Source organism: Helicoverpa zea, chromosome 18 (assembly GCF_022581195.2).
Source record: "Helicoverpa zea isolate HzStark_Cry1AcR chromosome 18, ilHelZeax1.1, whole genome shotgun sequence".
Lineage (NCBI taxonomy): Eukaryota > Metazoa > Arthropoda > Insecta > Lepidoptera > Noctuidae > Helicoverpa > Helicoverpa zea.
The window spans coordinates 8844975-8867873 of record NC_061469.1 but is presented as its reverse complement, the minus strand read 5'-3'; the positions used below and the strand labels follow the sequence as shown (position 1 = coordinate 8867873).

Here is a 22899-nt window from a genome sequence, read left to right as displayed (position 1 = left end):
TTTGGTAACATCCCTCCTGAATGCATGTTTTCCCTCTATAAAGAACCTCCCTTCAAGTTTGTAGGAGTTTATAGTTTCTGAGATTTCGTAATTAATCAGTGCGTAGTATTTCGCTTTTACCTCTTTTACTCGGTTTTTTGGGGAGTTCATAGAGTGTACATAAGGAAATACATAGGGGAGTTCATAGAGCGTATATAAGAAAATACATAGGGGAGTACATAGAGTGTACATAAGGAAATACATAGGGGGGTTTTTCTGAATATTATAAAATAATTGCTGAGAGTCATGTGCGTAATACGTTTTTGAACTGCTGTAAAATTGACAGAACAGTGAACGACGTGAGACGTCAACTGATTGTCATTGTCAATACTGTCATCGAATAATGCAATTTGTTCGAAATCGAAATTTCGTCGAAACGAGGAAATACACGATTTTTGCTAGTATTAATAAGCCGGTGCGAACAAAAACCACGTAAATAGGGATATAAAATCTTGAATTAACCATAAAATATATTTATCCATTCATCATACCGCTAATCGTGAGTGTTCACTTGGATTTGTGGAGGTGAATTTGCCTGTGATAGTTGAGTAGTCGGTTGTTATTATTTAATTAAGTTAACAAGCTTTGGTGTCCCGCAGTCCGGGTATGGCGGATCAGTCGTCAGTTCTGGCTTTGTTGATACTGGCAGTCGGGGTGACCGTGCACTTCTCGCTGCACAAAGTGGAAGAAGGTCATGTAGGCGTCTATTACCGGGTAAGTAATCTTCTGTGTATTTTATAAACATGAAAACTTTTAAAGCGATATGAAATATGTGGAAATTCTTACTACAGTAAATACAAATCAAAAAAATCATTGACTAATCGAAACCTCCATTATCTTTCATTCTATGGTTGGTGTTGTTGAACCATGAGCAGAAGCTCTAGAATATTTTGGAAATGTTATTGGCACAATGCCAGGTTAATATAACTTTTGTTACTGCTTTACTGTCTGTGTCTACTTATTTAAGATACCAACAAGAATCAGCAATAGTTCTCAGATGAATCAGAATGATCACAACAATCGGTTGGTAATATGCTATTGTACCTAAAGATAATACAATAAAGTTACCTATATTGTGCAGTTATCAATTGATAATAAAACAGTATCAAACAATACTAAATATGCATAAGGAAAAATTCAGTTAAAATAGACTAATGTACATTGTCCACTAATTACTTTTTGTGTTATCTCATAATTACTTATTGAATTTAATGTGTTTCAAGTTTCAATCAATGAGTTTGTAAGCTTTTTTTTAGGGAAAGTAAGTTGTTTAAGAGAATAATGTTTAATGGTATAATAATAACACTAAATATGGTTTTCTTAATTGCAGGGAGGGGCGTTACTTCCGGTGACCAGTCAGCCTGGCTTCCATATGATGATCCCACTATTAACATCATACAAAGCTATACAGGTAACAAAGTCTACACCAAACTTTATGACATCTTGCTAATAATTTCCGGGCACAAGTTAATACAAGTAGCCCTTTTCTTTTTCAACAACATCGTCCTGCTGTGGGTTAGCAGTGGTTAGGGAGTGTCAGACTTACTAACTAAAAACCTTTGTGTTCCGTCGTAGGCCTTTTACCAGGGCCGCGGTAACTCTTTCAAACAATACATGTAGCCCTCGGCCATCTCTACTGGTCACTGGTACTTAAAAAGGTTTCTATGCAGCCACTTACACATTTTTCTGAGCTGTCATTAGGTTTGGCACGAACATTACGTCTGATTGGACAGACAATTTGTAAATGCAATGGGAAGTATGTAGTTAATTAATTGAAACATTCTATTGACTTGATTGGGTTGAGTAAGTAATGTTCATTTAGTAAGTAATTGATGATTGTAGTCAAAGTTTGGAGAGTTATTTAACCTCATTTAGTTTTATGCAGGTGAATACAAAATGTTATAATGAAAATATTAATTTAGAAATTAATCTTACTTCATGGAATGTTTTGTTTCCTCCTTAAAAATATTGAATTTTTGGCTAAACATACAATGAAGGTTACTTCTGTTTTTTTCATGCCTAGAATGTTAGTACAATGTTAGACTCTCAGTTAGTACAATTAACTTTTAACTACAAAGCAATGAATTAACTAATTTACATTTTCAATTACTCATTGTGGCATTGAGTTTCGAGTGAGGGTCATCAAGTTCTTTATAAAACATGAAAAGTAACAAGTTCCTAATTATATTTTGTGTTGCAGACCACTCTTCAGACCGACGAAGTGAAGAATGTACCATGCGGTACCAGTGGTGGTGTTATGATATACTTTGAGCGGATCGAAGTTGTAAACAAACTCGAGCCCATTAGTGGTATGTATTCTTTATTGTATCGTAAGTTGTTATGTAAAAGACATGAGATAATTTATTATGCGTAGGTAATGTGATGTACACGCTTCTTTCGACTACGCTATATACTTTGACCGATTATGCAGTTTATTCGTATGCCTTTTGGATAAGATTACTAGTTCCGTATTTTATATTTTTTTATTGTAGATTTAAAAACGATACGGTAATGGAAGGCATTTCTGCATGAAATTAAATATTTTTTTTTTTTTTTCAGTGCTAGACATGGTGCGTAACTTCACCGCGGACTACGATAAGACGCTGATATTCAACAAGGTGCACCACGAACTGAATCAGTTCTGTAGCGCTCACACACTGCATGAAGTTTATATTGATCTGTTTGATCAAATCGATGAGAATTTACGAACTGTAAGTATTTTTGTACTTGAATTGCGGGCCACGAAATAAGCGAGCGTATATCGCAAGTTTTGTATTGACACAAATGTTACGATAGCTCAATGGTCACCATGCCGACTGCAGAATAGTTTAATAAACTAAGATTATATTACTTATATTAAAGTGATGCCCTTCCCTTAATTATATTTTTTGCGTTTTCCTAGGCGCTACAAAGAGATTTAAACGAAATGGCGCCTGGACTACGGGTGCAGGCAGTCAGAGTAACGAAACCAAAGATACCTGAGACCATCCGTAAGAACTATGAGCTTATGGAGGCTGAGAAGTCTAAACTTCTTATTGCTGCACAACATCAGAAGGTAATATCCATATGCTGCCAATTATACTTCTATAGGGACTTGAATCTCTCTACATTATAAAACCTTTATTTGAGACTATTCACATAGAGTCAATATTTTTTCTGTTCCTAGGTTGTTGAGAAGGAGGCAGAGACAGCAAGGCGCAAGGCCGTCATCGAAGCGGAAAAAGAGGCGCAAGTGGCGAAAATTCAATATGAACAGAAAATTATGGAGAAGGAATCTTTGCAGAAGATTGAACTCATTGAGGACAGCATTCACAAAGCCAAACAGCAAACCAAAGCTGAGGCAGACTTCTATCATCTGCAGAAACAGGCTGAGGCTAACAAACTGCTGTTGACAAGAGAGTACTTAGAATTGAAGAGATACGAGGCTCTCGCACTTAACAATAAGATATACTTTGGCAATGACATTCCCAACATGTTCCTGCAGGCAACTGTTGGTGACAGTGTACCAGTTCCTATACCCAAGGGTGTCAAAGTTGAATGAGTGTTAATTACTTTACAAAACCTGCTAGTCACAGAATAGGGGTGAAAGGCCAGCGAGACTGCATCAGTGATGTGATATACCTCAAGGACTCTTTAGCCTGAACATTGATGAGTTCCTAGCAGGAGATTGTTGAAACATGTACATCACTGTTTCAAATGATAGATTAGTACAGTTTGCTTTCAAGTGTTGTTATGAAATGCATGCCTGCTGACAGGGCCAAGATTGTACATCATGTACTTGAAGATTCTCAGGCTTTCTTGGCCCAAAGTATCTTACCATTTGGTGACAATTTTGAAGTTAGGTGCCCTAATCTCAGAGTATTGTGTGGTTGTTTAAATAAGAGTGCAATACAGTTTTGTTTTCATGAATTGTGATATTTTTACTAAATGTTTAAAAGACACTATGTAGTAGGTGTGAATAAATTAGGATTTTTTACAGTGAATGAAATGCATCACATTGGCTGCACTCAGTTTATTTGACTGACTTTTATTTCTGTGTTATATTTTGTATGTACATAGCTTTTTTATTGTGTAATAAAAGTAATAATATGTGGAAAAAAATGATTTTATTGAAAAGTATTCTTAAAATTATGGAGGCTTCACATTTTAGATTTTGTTGAATGCAGCAATATCAACAGATTGGACAAAGTCTTCGTATTCTTGGATCTTCTCAGTCAAAAGGTCAACAGAGACCTTGTCATCCTCGATGACACACATGATCTGCAGTTTGTTGATACCGTATCCAACTGGCACAAGTTTGGAGGCACCCCATAGGAGGCCGTCCATCTCGATGGTGCGGACAAGTTTCTCCATCTCCTTCATGTCAGTTTCATCATCCCAAGGCTTAACGTCAAGGAGTATAGATGACTTAGCAATAAGGGTGGGTTTCTTGGATTTCTTGTCAGCATAGGCTTTAAGACGTTCCTCACGAATTCTGGCTGCCTCTGCATCCTGTAAAAAGAGGATTACATTGAAATGATTTTTTTTTTTAATAATGGAGTATGGGTAATGTAAAGGTGGAAGGTTACTGACCTCTTCCTCATCACCAGAGCCGAATAGGTCGACATCGTCATCATCATCGTCCTTGGCGGCGGGGGCAGGTGCTGTGGTGGTCTTGCCGCCCGCGGTCAGTGGGCTCACTCCAGCAGCCCATGACTTGCGCTCGTCGGCAGAGTACGACGCGATTTGGTTGTACCACCGGAGGGCATGAGGCAAGCTGTTGCTCGGGGCCTTGCCGACTTGCTCGAACACTTGGAAGTCGGCTTGGGTTGGAACGTAACTAAAAATAACCAATACTGAATGAATATACACCAAAGTGATAACTTACAGCTGTTAATCAAGGTCACGCTGATCAAGATAACATTGAAGTTGCAACAAACATCGTTTTCGTTCTGTAGGTATCTTGATTAGTAGATTAATATGGACATTACTTCAGAATTTAAAGATTTGAGGTTATAACAAGTTTCTTGCAATCTGTGTCAGGTTGACGTGGTACCAGTATTTCTCCTATAAATCCACTTACCCTGACACATAGCTTTTATCGGCCAAGTATGTGTTGAGTTCGTTGAGGCCTTGAGCGGTTTTTACGTCTCCTACTGCCATTTTTATATAAAAAATTATACTTTTCTAGCTACAACCACACGCCCCGGCACAATGTGAGCGAGAAGGAAAGAAAGAGGGATTTTGACAGTTAATGATTTGACATAAGATAGAATGAATGACTGACGCTGAATGAATGATATTACAGTGATTAACCATCAGTGTCGCTTGTTTTCGAATCGACTAAATGCAATAGTTAAAAACCGGTAAAGTCCGCTAGTGAGTGTTTACCTTCAAATATTGACTTGTCAATTTATGTGACAGTTCTTGTATCTGTCACTTAGCTAAAGATTTTCTATACATATTTTTAGGTACGATTTTAACGAAAATACGACGTAAATTTCATTAAGCAATTATTTTTACCATATTTTAAACGTGAATTAACTTGAAATTAAGTAGATATAACCTAAATTTTGTTAATATTTATTTAGGTTAGGTGTTGATTCTTATGTAATAATAACAGAAGAATTGCTTGTATATCTTATGTTTTACAAGGGTTTTACTCCCTCATAGCTGCTGTGTATTTAAATAGTTACTAATACCATAGGTACAGAGTGCGACCGCTTGTGAAAAGTTATACAATTGGGTGGTAGGACGTTGTGACGTTTGTAGTAAACGTATTGGTGTTTGCTGCAGAAAATGCTGCGCCAGCCTCTATCCAGGGCACTCACCCTGAGCTCGCCGGTGCGCGCGGCGCCGCTGGCAGCGCGCCCCTACTCCGCGGCCCCTCCACCGCCTGAGAAATTCGAAGTGTTCATTGACGACAAGCCTGTTCAAGTTGCGCCTGGTACCACTATCTTGCAAGTTAGTATTTGATAATAACTCCTCAGATATCCTCGTTATCTATATTAATGACTTAAGTTTTTGTATGTAAATGGTAATGTTATAGTAATGTTTGAAAAATCAGTAACTTCATGTAGTAAATACAGTGAGCTTATTTTGTTAAACGGTTTTATCTTTTAAGATTTTGTCTTGGGCAGAAGATTTATGCATAATGTTGAAAGCTTGTTGAAAGTATCACTAAATATTAAGTCGACTATTAAATTCCATTCGTGAAGAGAAAATAAGTCAATGTCATTTTTTGTGAATTGAATGTTTGTTGTCATTGAGAACATCATGTTTAGAGAAACAGCATGTCTTAAAATGTACTGTTTCTGTCCAAAGTTATGAAGTTGCCAACAATTCCCATCAGCTTTGTAACCAGTCTTCTTCAGGTTTTGAAGTCATATGCTACATAACTTCTGTCCTTTTCTAGAAAATTAATGTTTTGATTTGACTGAAACCTTGTCATAACAATAGAGACTTATTAAAAATATATTCACTTGTGTTGTAATCCAGGCTGCAGCTCAAGTAGGAGTAGAAATCCCCCGTTTCTGCTACCATGAGCGTCTCGCCGTCGCCGGCAACTGCCGTATGTGCCTCGTGGAGATCGAGAAGTCACCCAAGCCTGCTGCAGCTTGTGCCATGCCCGTCATGAAAGGCATGAGAATCAAGACAAACTCAGACCTCACCAGGAAAGCCCGTGAGGGTGTCATGGAGTTCCTGCTTGTGAACCATCCTCTTGATTGCCCTATCTGCGACCAGGGTGGTGAATGTGATTTACAAGATCAGTCAATGGCTTTCGGATCTGATAGGAGTCGTTTTACTGATATCCATTTCTCTGGAAAGCGGTGAGTGTTCATATGTGTGTACATATTAGCAATAAATAATAGAACATAATCAACAAAATATATATATCAAATAAATATATATATCAATAAATCAACAAAATACTTACAGAAATTGTTTCACATATTTTGAGAGTATCACCTATTATTTTCGAAACCTTTATTTTATATTGTTTATTTTTGTTCCCTAACATAGTGCTGTTGAGGACAAAGACGTGGGTCCTTTGATCAAGACCATCATGACCCGTTGCATCCACTGCACGCGATGCATTCGGTTTGCGTCCGAGGTAGCTGGTGTTGATGACTTTGGTACTACCGGCAGAGGCTCTGACATGCAGGTCATCATTTGTTCACTCTTCTCTTATAGATTTATTATTTTATTCTTACAATCAAGTTGCAACTTGTACGACAAAGTGTTTCACAACATCTCATTTGGTTGTGCAATATTCTGTCTATAAAATTCCCCATGACTGCCAAAGACGTAAAATTCCCCATGACTGCCAAAGACGTAAAATTCCCCATGACTGCCAAAATTTGACTTGAAAGCATTGAAATTGTTTTTTGCTTTCTTCAGGATGGAAAAATTAAATAACTTTGTTCTTTATTCAGGTTGGAACCTATGTAGAGAAGATGTTCCTGTCTGAGTTGTCAGGCAACATCATTGACCTGTGCCCTGTTGGCGCCCTCACTTCCAAACCATACAGTTTTGCTGCTCGACCCTGGGAGACCAGGAGGGTAAGATTATATCCCACGCAAAACAAAAATGTGAAAGGTTGCCAAGTTCGATAATATGGGAATGTTTCGCCTATAAAAGAAGTGAGATCTGAATAAGTACCAAGTTCCATACAAATACCTCAATTAAAAATAGTTACTTTTTAATGATGGTTCTTGGCAAGTTTTAATAGAAAATTATATACCTGATTCCATACCATTTATTAACTAAATGGAATAGATTTACCAACTGACTGACATGACATGTTATCATATATTATGTTCGTGGATCAAAGTTACACATTCGTTATTTTCGAAAGTGACTCACACTTGGCCGTTTTCAAATTTTTACTTTACTTTGACTAAATACAAACCTTTGTAACGAATTTCAGATCGGTACGACCATTCGAAGATATATTATATAAATATAGATAAATTTAGTTCGTTTTAGTTTCTTAGGGGTATAAACACCGGGTATAAAACACCTTCGTTATTTTGAAACTGACTCACTCTTGGCCATTTTCAGATTTTTCCCTTTACCTTGACATAAAGACCTACCTCCATGCCAAATTTCAAGTCAGTACGACCATTGGAAGTGGTAGTCAGTCAGTGTATAGTAAAAGTAGCGATTTTCTGACGTCAATATCTCAAGACCTACAAAAGATATATTAATGAAATTTTGTATTTTAGATAAGTGAGGGGGTCTCAACAGATACTAGAAATTTGATATGCGTAAATAAAATAGATTTTGAGTTATAGGGGGGTAGAATTTGGCCCGAAATGGTTCGTGTAATATAACCCACGACCGGTGTGTCGCTTTTTTTTGCTCGAACTTGGCGGACACACTGCCGTGTGTCTAGATTCTCATATACTTGTAATTGAGTCTTTATAATTCACTAGCTTCTGCCAGCGGTTTCACCCGCATCCCGTGGGAACTACTTCCCGTACCGAGATAAAAAGTAGCCTATAAAAAGTAGCCTATAACCTTCCTCGATAAATGGGCTATCTAACACTGAAAGAAATTTTCAAATCGGACCAGTAGTTCCTGAGATTAGCGCGTTCAAACAAACAAACAAACTCTTCAGCTTTATAATATTAGTATAGGTATATTTTCAATCAACATTAAGACTTTCGACGGTTTCTTCTTTAGTTGCGTATTCGTAACATAACAAATAAAGAAGATTTATTACTTACTGTATAATTTACGGATAATATTTACAGATACATAATGTTGTTACAGATTGATTCCGTAGATGTATTGGACCCTCTGGGTAGCAACATCGTTGTTGCTACTCGTACGAATGAGGTGCTGCGTATTCTCCCCAGAACCAATGAGGTTAGTAAAATGATTTTTTGCTTTATGGTAGCTTGTCTAAGCTGAAATGATGCGCCGCGATTTACCCACGTGCTTAAATCCGGTGGCAGAGCGGTTCATTTCAACTTGAGACGGCATAATAATAGTCAGTCCTAATTTTCGTCTTGACATAATCCTACTTCATGTATTCAGGAGATCAACGAGGAATGGCTATCGGACAAGTCCCGGTTCGCATGCGACGGTCTGAAGCGTCAGCGCTTAGTGACTCCTATGATGAAGGACAGCCGCGGGAACCTCGTCCCCGTCGAGTGGGAGGACGCCATGGTCGCCGCCGCACGAGCGCTAAGAGACTGCCCGCCTGGCAAGGTAACATTCAAATGTTGTATTTGTATAAAAAATGGTTCTGATTTTTGACACCTTGCGTAAATGAAAATGTTGATAAGTTGGACGCCTTTTTGAGTCTGTGTCCGGTTGATTTTCAGGTTCATTAATAAGGATTCTCATTTATGTGCCGTGTAAGACCTCTTAGGCCCAACGTAAACACAGAGTAGCGAAGTAAGGAGACTATTTCTATTGCTCACTCGTAAATCTAATTTAAAAATATTCAATTAAAGCCGGTTCATGTATAATATAAGGTTGATTTTCTAGTGTTTTGCAAAAATTTCCACTGATCTCCTCTCGGGGCCAAGTTTGTACAAAATCAGTGCTTACCCCAATTAAACAACAAAAATGTCACTCTGTTTATACCAGTATTATTTCTTGTCCAGCTATTGGCCGTAGCAGGTGACCTAGCAGACGCAGAATCGCTGGTGGCGCTCAAGGACCTGGTGAACCGGCTCGGCTCAGAGAACACTTGCACCGAGCAGTACTTCCCGCTAGATGGCGCCGGCATCGACCTGCGCTCCTCATACCTCTGCAACACTAAGATCGCTAGTGAGTGGCTTGATAAATTTGAGTTATTATTATTTTGCTATAGTATTAGTTTTGGTTTGGGGTTTTTAGCCTTTTTTGACCCCCTGTAAAATTATCCAAATCGTGTGTTTGAATGTTAAAATCGGGGTGGTTTTCAGTTAGGACTGTTGAATAGTTCTTCTTACTTTTCCTCAGTTATAAGTTGTATAAAATGAAATAAGCAAGAGCTTTTCTTATATGCCAAATTAGTGGTTATTAGTTTTAAAGACTATATATATTTTTTCCTTGTATTAAAAATTTCATCTCAGTCAACATTCATCCAATCTTTATTGATTAACAAAAAACTCCGTATTACCTAGACGTGGAAGACTCGGACTTCGTTCTCCTGATCGGCACGAACACCCGGCTGGAGGCGCCGCTGCTCAACGCGCGTATACGCAAGGCCTTCATACACAAGGACACCGACGTCGCATACATCGGACCTAAAGTTGACCTCACCTACGAGTATATGGTAAGAAACTGAATCTTATTCTTAGTAATAATACATATTATTAACGAGAAAGTCTGTATGTATGAATAGATGGATGGCTGGATCGATGGATGGATGTTTGATCCTCTTTCAAGGAAAACTACTGAACCGATTTTAACTCAACTTGGATTGTACCTTATATACCAGAATAACATATACAATACTTTCCACATTTACAATACTTTTGACGTAGGTACTTCAGGAAGCGTATAAAACCAGTAGCGGTATTAAGTACCTACTAATTAACTATATTGTTCAGTTGAAAATGATTGTTATTATTAATTACTATATGTATGTTTTTCGGTTGTGACGACTGACGACGATATCTATTCTCTTTTTACGCAGCACGTAGGCGACTCAGCATCCATAGTTAAAGACCTCGCATCAGGTTCATCATCTCACGAGGTGCTAAAACGCCTGGAGTCAGCTCAGCGGCCGGTCGTCATTCTCGGCGCGGACCAGCTGAAGACTCCCGAAGGTCCCGCACTCCTCGCCTATACACAGGAACTGGCCCTGCGCCTGCAGGATAAATTGCAAGACAAGAACTGGAAGGTATGAAAGAGTTCGAAGTACTTGTGATCTTAATATATAGTTGGGTTCTTTATTTTTGCTTTATACATTGCAGTAAATGAAATGTTCCGTCGCAAAAATGGGAAAATATTGATACTTTTGTATGATCAAGTTAAAGGTTTTCAAAATCATTAAAGTTCATTGAATAATCCAATTTTTGATAACAAACTCACATTGTAATTATAAACGCCCTTGAATATTCATATTTCGGCGTTATAAAGATTTTAAAGAAAATTACTTTCTGTTACTTCAGTACTATCTATGTTTACGTCAAATAGAATCTGTCAAGCGAGTCTAATCCACAACCCTTTTACTGATTTCTTATAATGGCAATACTATGATCTGTCAAACGGTTTTTGTTGAGTTTTTTTAATGTTAAATGCCGAAACCTATTAAAAATAGTGTCAGGAGCTTGTTGTTTACAATCCAAACTAATATTATAAATGCGAAAGTAACTCTGTCTGTCTGTCTGTCTGTCTGTCTTTCTGTCTGTCTGTCTGTCTGTCTGTCTTTTCTTCACTCCTAAACTACTGAACCGATTTGTGTGAAATTTGGTACAGACATAGTTTGAAACTTGAGAAAGGACATAGGATAGTTTTTATTACAAAAAATAAAAATAAAATTTATTATGGACATACAGTGCCATCTATTGGTCAAATGTCGAGCTGTTCCTATGCTCCGTAGATAGATGGCGTTAATCGCGCAATGGTGTCATTACACGAAACATTCATAATCTGTAAAGCCTAAAATAATAGAAAATTTGCCAAGGGGAGAAACAGTCTTTTTTTCCTTTTGAACTGAAATGACAAATCAGTAGAATGATGGGAAAATAAGGGAAAAATAACATTTTCGCCTTTTTCGATCGGCAATAACGGCTTTAATGCCCTAAGTGAGTATACATCTCTTAAATTGAAACGCAGAGCTCATTCTGTTGATTTTTGAAGAGTTCCCTGGGATATCTTCCACATTTCAGACTGATCAAATTTATACGGGACCACACTGACACTTTACTCTTTCGAACACAAAAGAATTTCTCAAATCGGTCTATAACTGATATGCCTTAATATACATAAAAAAATACGGTCAAATTGAGAACCTCCTCCTTTTTTTGCAGTGGGTTAAAAACTTTCTGCTCAAAGTAAATTTACGGACGAAGTCGCGGGCAAAACTACCCATGCTAAAAATGCGATAATAACTCTGTCTATCTGTCTTTCCGTCACGCCTAAACTACTGAACCGATTTGGATGAAATTTGGTACAGACATAGTTTGGAACTCGAGAAAGGACATAGGATAGTTTTTATCCCAAAAATCCTGCGGGAGCGGGAACTTCTCAAAAATCCCGCGAGATCGGGAACTATGTGGGTAAAACCAAAAATCTGCCGGAAGTCACTATTCCACGCGAACGAAGTCGCGGGCAAAAGCTAGTAATTAATAAATATAATCATATACAGAGTGATTTTTATATAATCCCTCTTCCCCTCTATATTCCAGGTATTGAACGTCCTCCAACGCACAGCGTCCCAGGTGGCTGCGCTGGACATCGGCTACCAGCCCGGAGTGGGCAAGGCGCTGGCCGACGGACCACAGGTCGTGTACCTGTTGGGTGCTGACAGCGGAGTAGTGTCGCGTGACCAACTGCCTAAAGGAGCTGTTGTTATCTATCAAGGTAAATGCTTTTACTAATGATGTAGACATGTGACAAGTTTGTAGTAATACTATCTTTGCTGTGCTGTAACCCGAAAGAATCATCTTGGTTGCCGAAATTAACCAGCTGAACAACATTGGTCAACCGGCACCGGATTTGGCCCGTGGGTGTGGTTCATTTTTAACCGACTTCCCAAAAAGGAGGAGGTTCTCAATTCGTCGGGATCTTTTTTTTAAATTATTTTTTATGTATGTTCACCGATTACTCGAAGACGCCTGGACCGATTTGCAAAATTTTTTTTTTGTTCGATAGGGTTACCTCCCAGGTGGTCCCATAATCATTAGGTCAGGATCTGATGATGGAAACCCTGAGAAATCGAGGGCAACTTTCGAAAATTGTAGGCATATGTAGGGTAAAAACTTGACACTAAGGCGTATGTATGATAACACTATGCAATGGAGAAGGTTTGAAGCTGACCTGATGATGGACACCAGAGAAGGTCGAGGGAACTCGACAAATGAATGTGTAAACTGCCTCGTGTTTGGGTTTATATTATTCGTATTGACAAGACCTTTGCATCAGTGAAGTTTTGGAGCTGATCCGATGATGGAGACCAGAGAAGGTCGAGGGAACTCGGCAACTGAATACGTAAACTACTTCGTGTTTGGGCTTATATTATTCATATTGATGAGAACCTTCCACTTATAATGCGTATAGTGACAACTATGCATGCCTGTCACTGAAAAGCTTGAAATAAAAAACTTTTTACAAAAAAATAAAACTGACTCCCAAAAACACTGAAAAGCAAAAAAAACTATTCTTAGGTGCATCGGCTTAGAAGTCGGTGGCGTATAAACTTAGATACATCCCATTAGGATTAGCTTAGAAGTCGGTGGCGTATAAACTCAGATACATCCCATTAGGATTAGCTTAGAAGTCGGTGGCGTATAAACTCAGATACATCCCATTAGGATTAGCTTAGAAGTCGGTGGCGTATAAACTCAGATACATGCCATTAGGATTAGCTTAGAAGTCGGTGGCGTATAAACTCAGATACATCCCATTAGGATTAGCTTAGAAGTCGGTGGCGTATAAACTCAGATACATCCCATTAGGATTAGCTTAGAAGTCGGTGGCGTATAAACTCAGATACATCCCATTAGGATTAGCTTAGAAGTCGGTGGCGTATAAACTCAGATACATCCCATTAGGATTAGCTTAGAAGTCGGTGGCGTATAAACTCAGATACATCCCATTAGGATTAGCTTAGAAGTCGGTGGCGTATAAACTCAGATACATCCCATTAGGATTAGCTTAGAAGTCGGTGGCGTATAAACTCAGATACATCCCATTAGGATTAGCTTAGAAGTCGGTGGCGTATAAACTCAGATACATCCCATTAGGATTAGCTTAGAAGTCGGTGGCGTATAAACTCAGATACATCCCATTAGGATTAGCTTAGAAGTCGGTGGCGTATAAACTCAGATACATCCCATTAGGATTAGACACTGACTTCTAGGCCGATGCACCTAAGAATAGTTTTTTTTTGCTTTTCAGTGTTTTTGGGAGTCGGTTTTATTTTTAACATCTTTGGCAGACTGTAAGGGTGCGTCTACACGGTGCACGTAGCCTGCGCATGCATGTTGAGGATACGAGCAGGTTACTAGCATTTTAAAACCTTGCGGATCTACCTACGCACGCATGTTTCAAACTTATGTTAACTGGCTCCAGCTACATGCACCGTGTAGATGCACCCTAACGAGCAGAGTCCGAAATCTGGCAACCAATCTTACCAAGGGGTCTCTAGGGAAAAACTGGTTGCCCGGGTAACTGGGCGTTCATGAGGCCAGATAGGCAGTCAGTCGCTCCATGTGAAACACTGGTAATCAACTGGTGGTCAGCTGCTGGTTAGACTCACAAGCGACCCAAACATAATTGGGCAAGCAGATAAATGACAATGAAAACTTGTCAGGTCACCACGGCGACGCGGGCGCAGCGATGGCGGACATCGTGCTGCCGGGCGCGGCGTACACGGAGAAGCGCGCCACCTACGTCAACGCCGAGGGCCGCGCGCAGCAGACGCTCGTCGCCGTCACGCCGCCAGGCAAGGCACGGGAGGACTGGAAGATACTCAGGTGACATTATGATACTAGTGTGACGCGGGACGTTGATGCTATCGGTGTTTCTAGAACCGGGGAGAGTTGACATTACATAAATAAAACAATGTCCGCCGGGTCAGTCCGCATGAACACAAGAATTTCTGAACGGGGTATTATTGGGTTGCCCGGGTAACTGGGTTGAGGAGGTCAGATAGGGCAGTCGCTCCTAGTAAAACACTGGTACTCAACTACATCCGGTTAGACTGGAAGCCGGCCCCAACATAGTTACGGAAGGGCTCGGAGGATGATGATAAAGATGACTACCCCTCCGAAATTGACTAATTTAATGACTTATTTATAAATGTTTTTCTCCTCCAGAGCTCTATCTGAAGTGATTGGCGAACGTCTTCCTTACGATAACTTGGACGAGGTTCGCGACCGCCTCAGTCAGATCAGCCCCGCGCTCGTCACCTACGGCGACGTACAGGCCAACAACTACTTCGCACAGGCCAGGACTCTTGCTCAGGTATACTATACAAACCTCATTTATGTGCTAAGCGATTGTGTGCTTTATGCGATAGGAATAACGTAGATTTTTAAATAGTTTGCTATCTTATTTTAACTCGCTTTACTAGCCCTTACGATTCTTCTTCACGAGGCTAGTGATATTTTTTTCTATCGGTATGACATAGAGATGAAAGCCTTATCTTATTTTCATAATTTAAATTATTATTTAGTATTTTCGCTGTTGGAGGCTCTATTAATACTGGCAACAGATATCACTCACGACCGAGTAACACACGTGTTTTGAAAATCAGTAACATTGAATATCGTCTGTATTCGCAGAGCCTTCAGAAGCCCGTGTCAGGCAAATTGGACGTGAAACTGAAGCAGCTTGAAGACTTCTTCATGACCGACACCATCAGCCGCGCCTCGCCCACCATGGCCAAGTGCGTGCAGGCCGTCATCAAACAGAAACAGTCTAAATACTAGGCCGAAACTTAGGCGTATGACACATATTCCCTCTTCTAAAATGTAAGGGTAATATCTCCTCTATATGATTCCGGTTATAACCTTTTCAAATCAATACGTACTTTTTATGCTTTTTTTATATACAGGGATGTGTGTTGTACAATTTATTTAAGATTATATTCCCAGCTTTTGTCGCTTGAGTTTTGTGTATCAACGGTTTTTAGACAGTTGACTTTCCGTGTTGAAGGGGTTAGTACAGAAAACTCAAGAGTATAAAGTTGATACTTAGGGTAATTATAAAATTTTTATTTTGCCTTTCTGCAATCATTTTTACGAAGAAAATACTACGGAAATGCACTTTGCGCGGTCGAAACTCCTATTACCTGCATACCTCAGAATGTCCTGATTAAATGATACGCGGCCGCGCATGTACATTGTGATTTGTAGCTATTTATTTTGTTATTTAATAGATAAGCATTACAGTGTTTCAACAAATAATATTTCCAATATATTTAATTATTCACGGTACTCAGTAGTAAAGGATCGATGGAAAGAAACCGATTGTAACTTGAATGTAAGGACAGATATTTGTAAATAGTATTGTTTGTAGCATAAAATAAAATGTAGTATAATGATTGTCGAAAACGTTTTTTATTTTAATAAATATCAATCGAAAATTCGAATACACCTTTAATTTAATTGTAGTGGGGAACGGGTAAGGTGGTCTCATCTAATGCATTGTATTTTCTGTATTCCTGTAAAAAGAAATATTTTTAGAACTTGAAGACTTATCACTTTGAAGACTTTTGGATTTGTCAAGTCCCTCGGGATCAGAGCCAGCTACTAAAAGTATAAAAAAGATTAATAAATGAATATGATACCAACATCAATAACTTTCCTAGCGGGTAGCTTGTACTTGGAGTCCTGCAGAGTTCGGTCGGCATTTCTCATAAAGAGTACGTGAGCTGTGTCCGCGCCGGTCCACGGCTTTGGTTCCTGTTCGCGTTTGCGTAAAGCATCTACTAACTTGTTGCTTGGAGCGAAGTATGATGTAGTTACTGTGGAAAAGTTACTTAGTTTAGACTTTCACTAGGGATCTAGAAAATAAGGGATTGACATACATTATCAAAAACAAAGTTGACTAGCAAAAATTTTGAAGTGGTTTATGTAACGAATGTAGAATTTACGAGGTCGAATTTACGGTGGATGGAACTGGCCCAAAAAAGTTTGCAATTTTCTAGTGTTACCTTTATTTTCCGATTTGATTTCCGCCTGTCTTTTCTTCACAACAGGTGGTATATCAGATTTAGTAATAATACACTGGCGTTCACAGAAGCACTTGGGGCTGCATTCCATTTGTTTTACATATTCATTCATAGTTTTGTTAACCTCGGCTATGGACATTTTATTTTTGCGGTCTTGTATTATTTTGTCTTTGACTTTACGATTCCTTTTAGCAGCTCTGAAAATATTTAGCAGATTAGAAGAATATAATTATGCTAATGTGTGATTATAATAATAGATAATTATCTATTATTATTTGAAATAATTATCTATTATTATTATTTGAGCAATGTCTGTACAAAAAAATGCGTTGAAGTCTGCAAATTATTTATACTAATATTATAAAGCTGAAGAGTTTGTTTGTTTGTTTGTTTGAACGCGCTAATCTCAGGAACTACTAGTCCGATTTGAAAATTTCTTTTTTATCCCGGTACGGGAAGTACCACGGGATGCGGGTGAAACCGCTGGCGGAAGTTAGTTTGATGATAACCGTAGGGCACGCCACCATCGTGGCGGTAAGTCCCCTCTTTGAGGAGTGGCTCGGGAGGAGTCACGGCGCCCTCACGTACCGCATGACGCAGGTCCTCACCGGACACGGTTGTTTCGGGAGGTACCTGCACCGCATCGGTCGTGAGGAGGCGCCCGGGTGTCACCATTGTGCGGACAGCCCCGAGGACACGGTGGACCACACAGTCCAGGTGTGCCCCGCATGGGAGGGGCACCGCCGGGTCCTCGTCGAGGCTTTGGGCGGCGGCGACCTCTCGCGTCCGGCCCTGGTTCAGGCCATGGTCCGGGGCGAGAGGGAATGGGATGCCGTCGCCTCCTTCTAAGCGGTCATGCTCGAGAAGGAGGAGGCGGAACGCCAGAGAGTTCGCACCTCTCATCCCGGCCGCCGCGCTGGACCAGGTAGACACCATGGGCGCCGGGTGTCGCGAGATGACTCCCGGCCACCGTAGGCGTGGGTCTGTGGGCGGTGAGTTCGGGTGGCTCATCGTCCCTCTGTCTTTCTAGACGACAGACCCGTGTCGACGGCGCGCGTTGTTCCACGCGCTCCTCAAAGAGATGTCAGCAACCCCAGCGGGGCCCAGCAGGGCCAAGGCCTGCCGGGGCTGCGGGTTGTTCGAAAGAGATACCGCGGCCCTGGTACATAAAAGGTCTATGACGGAACACGACGATTTTAGTCAGTAAGAGTCTGACACTCCCTCACCGCTGCTAACCCACAGCGGGAGGGGTCATTTGATGATTTTACGTCGCTAAAAAAAAAAAAAAAAAAATGATAACCGTGGGGAATAGTGGCTTAAAAGTATTTAATGGGCATTTCTCTACCTTTGTTCTCCTTTTGCAATACTTTTTTCTAAAAAGTCATCTAAACGTTTATTCTCTTCTTCTTTACATTTCTTAATAGCTTCGAAGGTCTTTTTGAATAATTCTGATTCTTGGTTCTTTTTGTTCATCTGGCCAAAAATGTAAAACAGATTACCCTTCGTTCTAATTTTAAGGCCTATAACAGGAGTATTTGTAAAATAAAAGTTTCCAGGAAAATTATTTCATTTGCTTTAATATTTAATCCTAAGTTTCAATATTTTTAAGAAAAGTCTTACCCGTAGATGAACTTGTCTAATTTTACAATTCAATTCTTCTTGGTGTTGGCGACAGGCTTCAATTTTAGCGTAATATTCAGCTTCCCATTTAGCGCGTTCTTCTTTTGTCTTCTTGTCTTCAGCTACAAATTGTTCTAGGGCTTGCTTTTCTAGGAGTTTGATTTTATCCTGGGAAAAGGTCAAGAAGATGTTCACTCTAGCAGCTGTTCTCGGAAACGAACATATGAATACAACATTTTATTCCGTCACTAGGTTTTGAAACAATCATAGAGTAATAATGGCGTCCTCGGCCGATTTCGGCCACGGCGGCTGTTCTCATTTAAGGAGATCAGCCAGCTGCGCAGGACTATTATAGTGCACGAGCATTTGCGCAGACACAGCTGCACTCCCCATTCCTTCACTCATAACCCGATGGGACGGCAATCCGATACGACCGGAAAGAGATCAGGCGGAGGACCGACATTTACGTGCTCTCTGATGCACGGATGAATCAATCACCAACTTACAGACTACGGGCTGCTTTGTGAAAGTTTAAGAAAACCTACAAAGCGATTTCGGCCCGACCTGGGAATCGAACTCAACGAGGCAGTCTTTAGGCAATTTTTAGAGTAAGCTTTGCCTCATAATTACTAATAGTATGTGGTACCTCGGCTTCCTGCTCGCGGATAAGAAGGAACTTCATCTGTAGCGCGTCATTTAGGGCTGATAATCTTTCTTGTTCCTTAGCTTGAGCTTGATCTTCTTTCAGCTTGTCATGCCTGCAAAGATATACCAATGTTTGGCATTGAACGATAACATACGCAGTTTGCTATCACCTCAGCCTTGTCCTGTAACAGGAACAGAAATAGGTATATTTTCAAATATGTACTTACATTTCTTTATTCAGTTTGGAAGTTTCAATTGTTACACATTTCTGTTTGTCTTTAGCAGCATCAGCATTTTTGTCCAAATCGAAAGTACAGAACTTCACAGTTTTTGACTTTTTCTCTTCTAGTTTAGATTCTTTCTCCTTTATTTCTTTCTTGAATTTGATTTGTGCATCTCTTTCTTCCAATGTTTTAGATTCACGGAGAGCGCTAGAAAAGATAACTAAGCGTGATTTTATTTCAAATCTACTGAAAGATTGTTTACCTCAGTCCCAATCTGCAATCTACCCTTTTAATTTAATTTTATTGGTCTCGTATTTGAGTTCGTGCCAATCAATAAGTATTTTAGCTTAGTTTACGGGCCTTTGATCTTTTATGCAATTGTTTTTACCTTATGAGCTTTTTGCCGTAGCAGCTTTCATCGAATATCTTTTGTCTTGCCTTTTCGATGGCTTCTTTCAAGTGTTTTGTGTTTTTAAGTTCTTTCTTTGAGAATGCTTCTGCATTAGCAATCTCCTGGGCTCGCCTTTTTTCCTTTTGTTTTCCTCGCAGCGCTACACAACCCTGGGAATAAAAAAAACCTACAATAACTAATTCACTTTTTGCGATTTATGAATTACCCTGCACTATGTTTGCTGTGGAATAAGTGTGTCGTTCGTTCGTTTATGTTCGTATTATGTCGCTTTTCGTCTAACTTCGCCATGAGGTATAGGATACCGCCATAGGCATAAATACCCCATAATGGGTATTGAAGGTACGTACTTGCACAGTATCCGGCCAAGTTTTGATCCATCCCTGAGACTTCTCTATCAGAGCGTTCAAGTAAGATTCGTTTTGTAGTTGCGCGGGCTTCTCTGGAGGCCCACCCTGCTTCTTCAGTCGATTCCATTCACTTTTGTGAAGAATTACATTGCTGGGACCGCCTTTTTGATTTTTGTAGAATATTATTTTTGTTTGCGTCATGGTTGTAATGTTTTTTTGATAAATCTATGTGGCTTTGATATGTTTTTAATAATTACAATAAAATCTACCAAGACATGTTGGCTTCATGAGAGAGACTGCATCTTTTTTTTCGTTTTTTTTTCTCTTGTATATTTTCTATGCAATTTCAATAACATTATTGCTCTTGGAAAATTACCCTGCATTGATAATTTGTAATTTACTACGCGGCTCATTCATTCTAAGCTACTTATCGACTGGAAAGTTCTAGGAATCCGATTGTCATGTACCTAGTCTGATCTATTAGTTCAACCTTAGGTCAAATAGCATTTATTGACTCTTAGCTACGAGTCTCGTAGTTTGTCCATTGTGGAATCTACCTAAGTTTGTAATGAGTTACTGCGATGTTACGAAAGTACGGTTCGATCGTTCACTTTCGTTTGTCATTAATGCTTATAGGAAAGCCCCTCTGTATTGTTCGATGAATATTATTAAATAGTTTGACATGTCGTTGAATTATTTATACTATTTAAGTAGATCTGTTGCGGATCACGCTTTGGCAGTCACTAAAATATAAATGATCAAAAGTTTTTACATAATTTACGCACATATTATTAATCCAAAATTATTTACATATAGGAAAGGAACCAAAATGTAAATATAAACATCGGCAATATTTATACGATCAACGAATCGTCTAATACTTAAAATTCGCGTCAAACGAACCGCAGTTTCATTTGGATCAACATCAAATGCACATGAGTCCTTCATGTGGTTATTTCGGTAAACATTTATTTCTTTGATACTAAGTTTTATTTGGGGCCGGATAGCGTTAATTAGATTAAATAACCGCCACGCTATGGAGTGGGATCGGAAATTGAGCGAGGCGGTGGACGTGCGCCATTTGAGCCCCCGTGTTGGACTCATTCGTCAATGTCACCCTACTACGTTGTTTGCAGTATATTTTTGCATAAAAATAACTTATACAGCACTAGGAAATGCTGTGGAAATGATAAATTGTTTACAGTTGGTATGCGCGAAATATGAATAAGATGTAAAGTGTCTCGTAGCTACGTATGCTATTTTGTAGTACTATTTATTGGCAGTTAACGTTTAATGGCAACATAAATTACGTTAGTTTAACATTTATGTTTACTTTCATAGTAACTTACCTACAGGGTAAATTATATTCTGAGATTATGATTGATTGTTTTCCACGTAGATACTTTCCAGAAGCGTTATACGATATACTTAGGTAGTAGAGATAAACAGCCTTACTTATAAACGTGAATTAAATAATAAGTAATACTCAAGGGCTGTTTAAGAAAATTCTTACTTATAAACGTTGCTTAAGAATGTTTTAACTAACATTTAATCACTACTTAAGACTTTAAGTAGTGATTAGTTAAAATGTTGCTTAGAAGGTGATTAGAGATTTTTATAAGTAAGGGGGTTAATGTTGAACATTGCAGAGACCGGAACTTACGTAGAGACTATTTAGTACCGTGTCTGACTGAACCCTATTGTCCCTATTCATTACGTAGTGAGATTATTTCTTAACGTCCAAACATGAAAAAAGGGCCAAACACAAACACGTGTCGATAACGCGATTGTGGAAACTCGAGTGTGACAAATAGATGACAAATAAACAAAACGTTCGCCCCTCGCCATTCCGACACATGTGAGCTTTGGCCGCTTTGTAACTGTCCTAACTTTTTATGCACGCCTGGTACCGCAGCGGCCATCTATTTCAATTGCATTGCTTGTATGTAGGTTGTGAAAAAGTGAGTAATATGTTGATGTGTGGTCTTTCTAAAGAATGGGACCACCTTTTGGTTTGACTCGAAGTTACATGACGTAAAAAAGATGTGTTGTATTTTGAAAATTTTGCATTATGCACACATTGTAATAGGTTGAGCCTAATTTAGGTTTTAGTGAAGAACGTTGGAGAATAGGACTTTACAAAACTTCCTCAGTGTTTTTTTTTTTAATTCAAGATGAAATACTAACTATCTAACATCTTTTCATTTCATATTTAAAACACATGGAATGCATCGGAATACTGCAGTCAACACATTACTAAACTGAGTTTTCCAAGAAAAAGACTGACGCACTCACCAAATAACATTTTCTTATAGTGAAACTTGAGAGAGGTTGAATCCGTCAGGCACACGCCTTCAATTCAAAACGTATAAGGAATCCATTGCATTCCAAATAGAAATACGAATAGACGTGAATTACAAATTGAATTGAGCACCAATTCCTAAGATGAATACTACCTACGCTTTGTATGAAAGTCGAGCTCCAAGTAATTTTAGAGCTAACATCGCTAACTCTATTAATTGTTGCTTCTAATTATCTTAAATTAATTCTCGTCTATTCGTGTCGTTGTTAAAGGAACTTTAATTACAAACTACTAAAAGTCTGTAATGAAATCTTCAGTTTTACAGTTCCTGAAATTGTTAAAGTTAAAGATTCTAAGATTTTATTGATATCTTGGCAATATTTTTGTTGTTTGTCATGGCTTCTGTTTTTAGGATAGTCATTCACTAATTTGGAATGATAGAAAGCATATTGCCCTTACATGTTACTTAGAACCCTTAGAACTAA

The 22899-nt window shown here is 39.0% G+C and overlaps 4 protein-coding genes across 8 annotated transcripts; 2 read left to right on the top strand and 2 right to left on the bottom strand.

Moving 5' to 3' along the window:
• Positions 1–353: 353 nt before the first annotated feature.
• Positions 354–4140, top strand: LOC124638672 (erlin-2-like). Of its 4 annotated transcripts, none has more exons than XM_047175678.1 (7): positions 354–538; positions 639–753; positions 1370–1450; positions 2240–2348; positions 2599–2750; positions 2942–3094; positions 3206–4140. In XM_047175678.1, the coding sequence occupies exons 2-7, from the start codon at positions 646–648 to the stop codon at positions 3578–3580; spliced, it is 978 nt and encodes a 325-aa protein (XP_047031634.1). In that variant the 5' UTR covers positions 354–538; positions 639–645; the 3' UTR covers positions 3581–4140. The 4 variants fall into 4 exon arrangements, with proteins under 4 accessions (XP_047031634.1, XP_047031635.1, XP_047031633.1 ...); XM_047175679.1 differs by having other exon boundaries at positions 623–753; XM_047175677.1 differs by having other exon boundaries at positions 354–564.
• LOC124638673 (elongation factor 1-beta') lies at positions 4129–5265 on the bottom strand. The gene is made up of 3 exons (XM_047175681.1): positions 5102–5265; positions 4612–4858; positions 4129–4530 (listed from the first exon to the last, which is right to left on the bottom strand). The coding sequence occupies exons 1-3, from the start codon at positions 5179–5181 to the stop codon at positions 4186–4188; spliced, it is 672 nt and encodes a 223-aa protein (XP_047031637.1). The 5' UTR covers positions 5182–5265; the 3' UTR covers positions 4129–4185.
• A 139-nt stretch (positions 5266–5404) lies between these two features.
• On the top strand, positions 5405–16244 carry LOC124638671 (NADH-ubiquinone oxidoreductase 75 kDa subunit, mitochondrial). 2 transcript variants are annotated; one of them, XM_047175674.1, is made up of 14 exons: positions 5405–5527; positions 5815–5982; positions 6517–6848; positions 7042–7183; positions 7455–7580; positions 8797–8892; positions 9064–9237; positions 9639–9804; positions 10143–10294; positions 10658–10864; positions 12375–12549; positions 14501–14663; positions 15006–15153; positions 15474–16244. In XM_047175674.1, exons 2-14 carry the CDS (start codon positions 5818–5820, stop codon positions 15618–15620), a joined length of 2193 nt encoding a protein of 730 aa, XP_047031630.1. In that variant the 5' UTR covers positions 5405–5527; positions 5815–5817; the 3' UTR covers positions 15621–16244. The 2 variants fall into 2 exon arrangements, with proteins under 2 accessions (XP_047031630.1, XP_047031632.1); XM_047175676.1 differs by having other exon boundaries at positions 5408–5489.
• On the bottom strand, positions 16233–18350 carry LOC124638674. The gene is made up of 4 exons (XM_047175682.1): positions 18210–18350; positions 16847–17061; positions 16485–16657; positions 16233–16354 (listed from the first exon to the last, which is right to left on the bottom strand). Exons 1-4 carry the CDS (start codon positions 18335–18337, stop codon positions 16295–16297), a joined length of 576 nt encoding a protein of 191 aa, XP_047031638.1. The 5' UTR covers positions 18338–18350; the 3' UTR covers positions 16233–16294.
• Positions 18351–22899: the final 4549 nt, after the last annotated feature.

Bases quoted from the DNA above. Each gene is read 5' to 3' on its own strand.
- LOC124638672 (XM_047175678.1), top strand. From the start codon at position 646: ATGGCGGATCAGTCGTCAGTTCTGGCTTTGTTGATACTGGCAGTCGGG. The intron at 1,451-2,239 runs GTAACAAAGTCT...TTTGTGTTGCAG, and splicing joins CATCATACAAAGCTATACAG to ACCACTCTTCAGACCGACGA. The intron at 2,751-2,941 runs GTAAGTATTTTT...GCGTTTTCCTAG, and splicing joins TCGATGAGAATTTACGAACT to GCGCTACAAAGAGATTTAAA.
- LOC124638673 (XM_047175681.1), bottom strand. From the start codon at position 5,181: ATGGCAGTAGGAGACGTAAAAACCGCTCAAGGCCTCAACGAACTCAAC. The intron at 4,859-5,101 runs GTAAGTGGATTT...GGTTATTTTTAG, and splicing joins GATAAAAGCTATGTGTCAGG to TTACGTTCCAACCCAAGCCG. The intron at 4,531-4,611 runs GTCAGTAACCTT...CTCTTTTTACAG, and splicing joins GCTCTGGTGATGAGGAAGAG to GATGCAGAGGCAGCCAGAAT.
- LOC124638671 (XM_047175674.1), top strand. From the start codon at position 5,818: ATGCTGCGCCAGCCTCTATCCAGGGCACTCACCCTGAGCTCGCCGGTG. The intron at 7,184-7,454 runs GTCATCATTTGT...TTCTTTATTCAG, and splicing joins GCAGAGGCTCTGACATGCAG to GTTGGAACCTATGTAGAGAA. The intron at 7,581-8,796 runs GTAAGATTATAT...ATGTTGTTACAG, and splicing joins GACCCTGGGAGACCAGGAGG to ATTGATTCCGTAGATGTATT.
- LOC124638674 (XM_047175682.1), bottom strand. From the start codon at position 18,337: ATGAACAAAAAGAACCAAGAATCAGAATTATTCAAAAAGACCTTCGAA. The intron at 16,658-16,846 runs GTAACACTAGAA...ACTTTTCCACAG, and splicing joins AATCAAATCGGAAAATAAAG to TAACTACATCATACTTCGCT. The intron at 16,355-16,484 runs GTTGGTATCATA...TTCTTTTTACAG, and splicing joins CCGCTAGGAAAGTTATTGAT to GAATACAGAAAATACAATGC.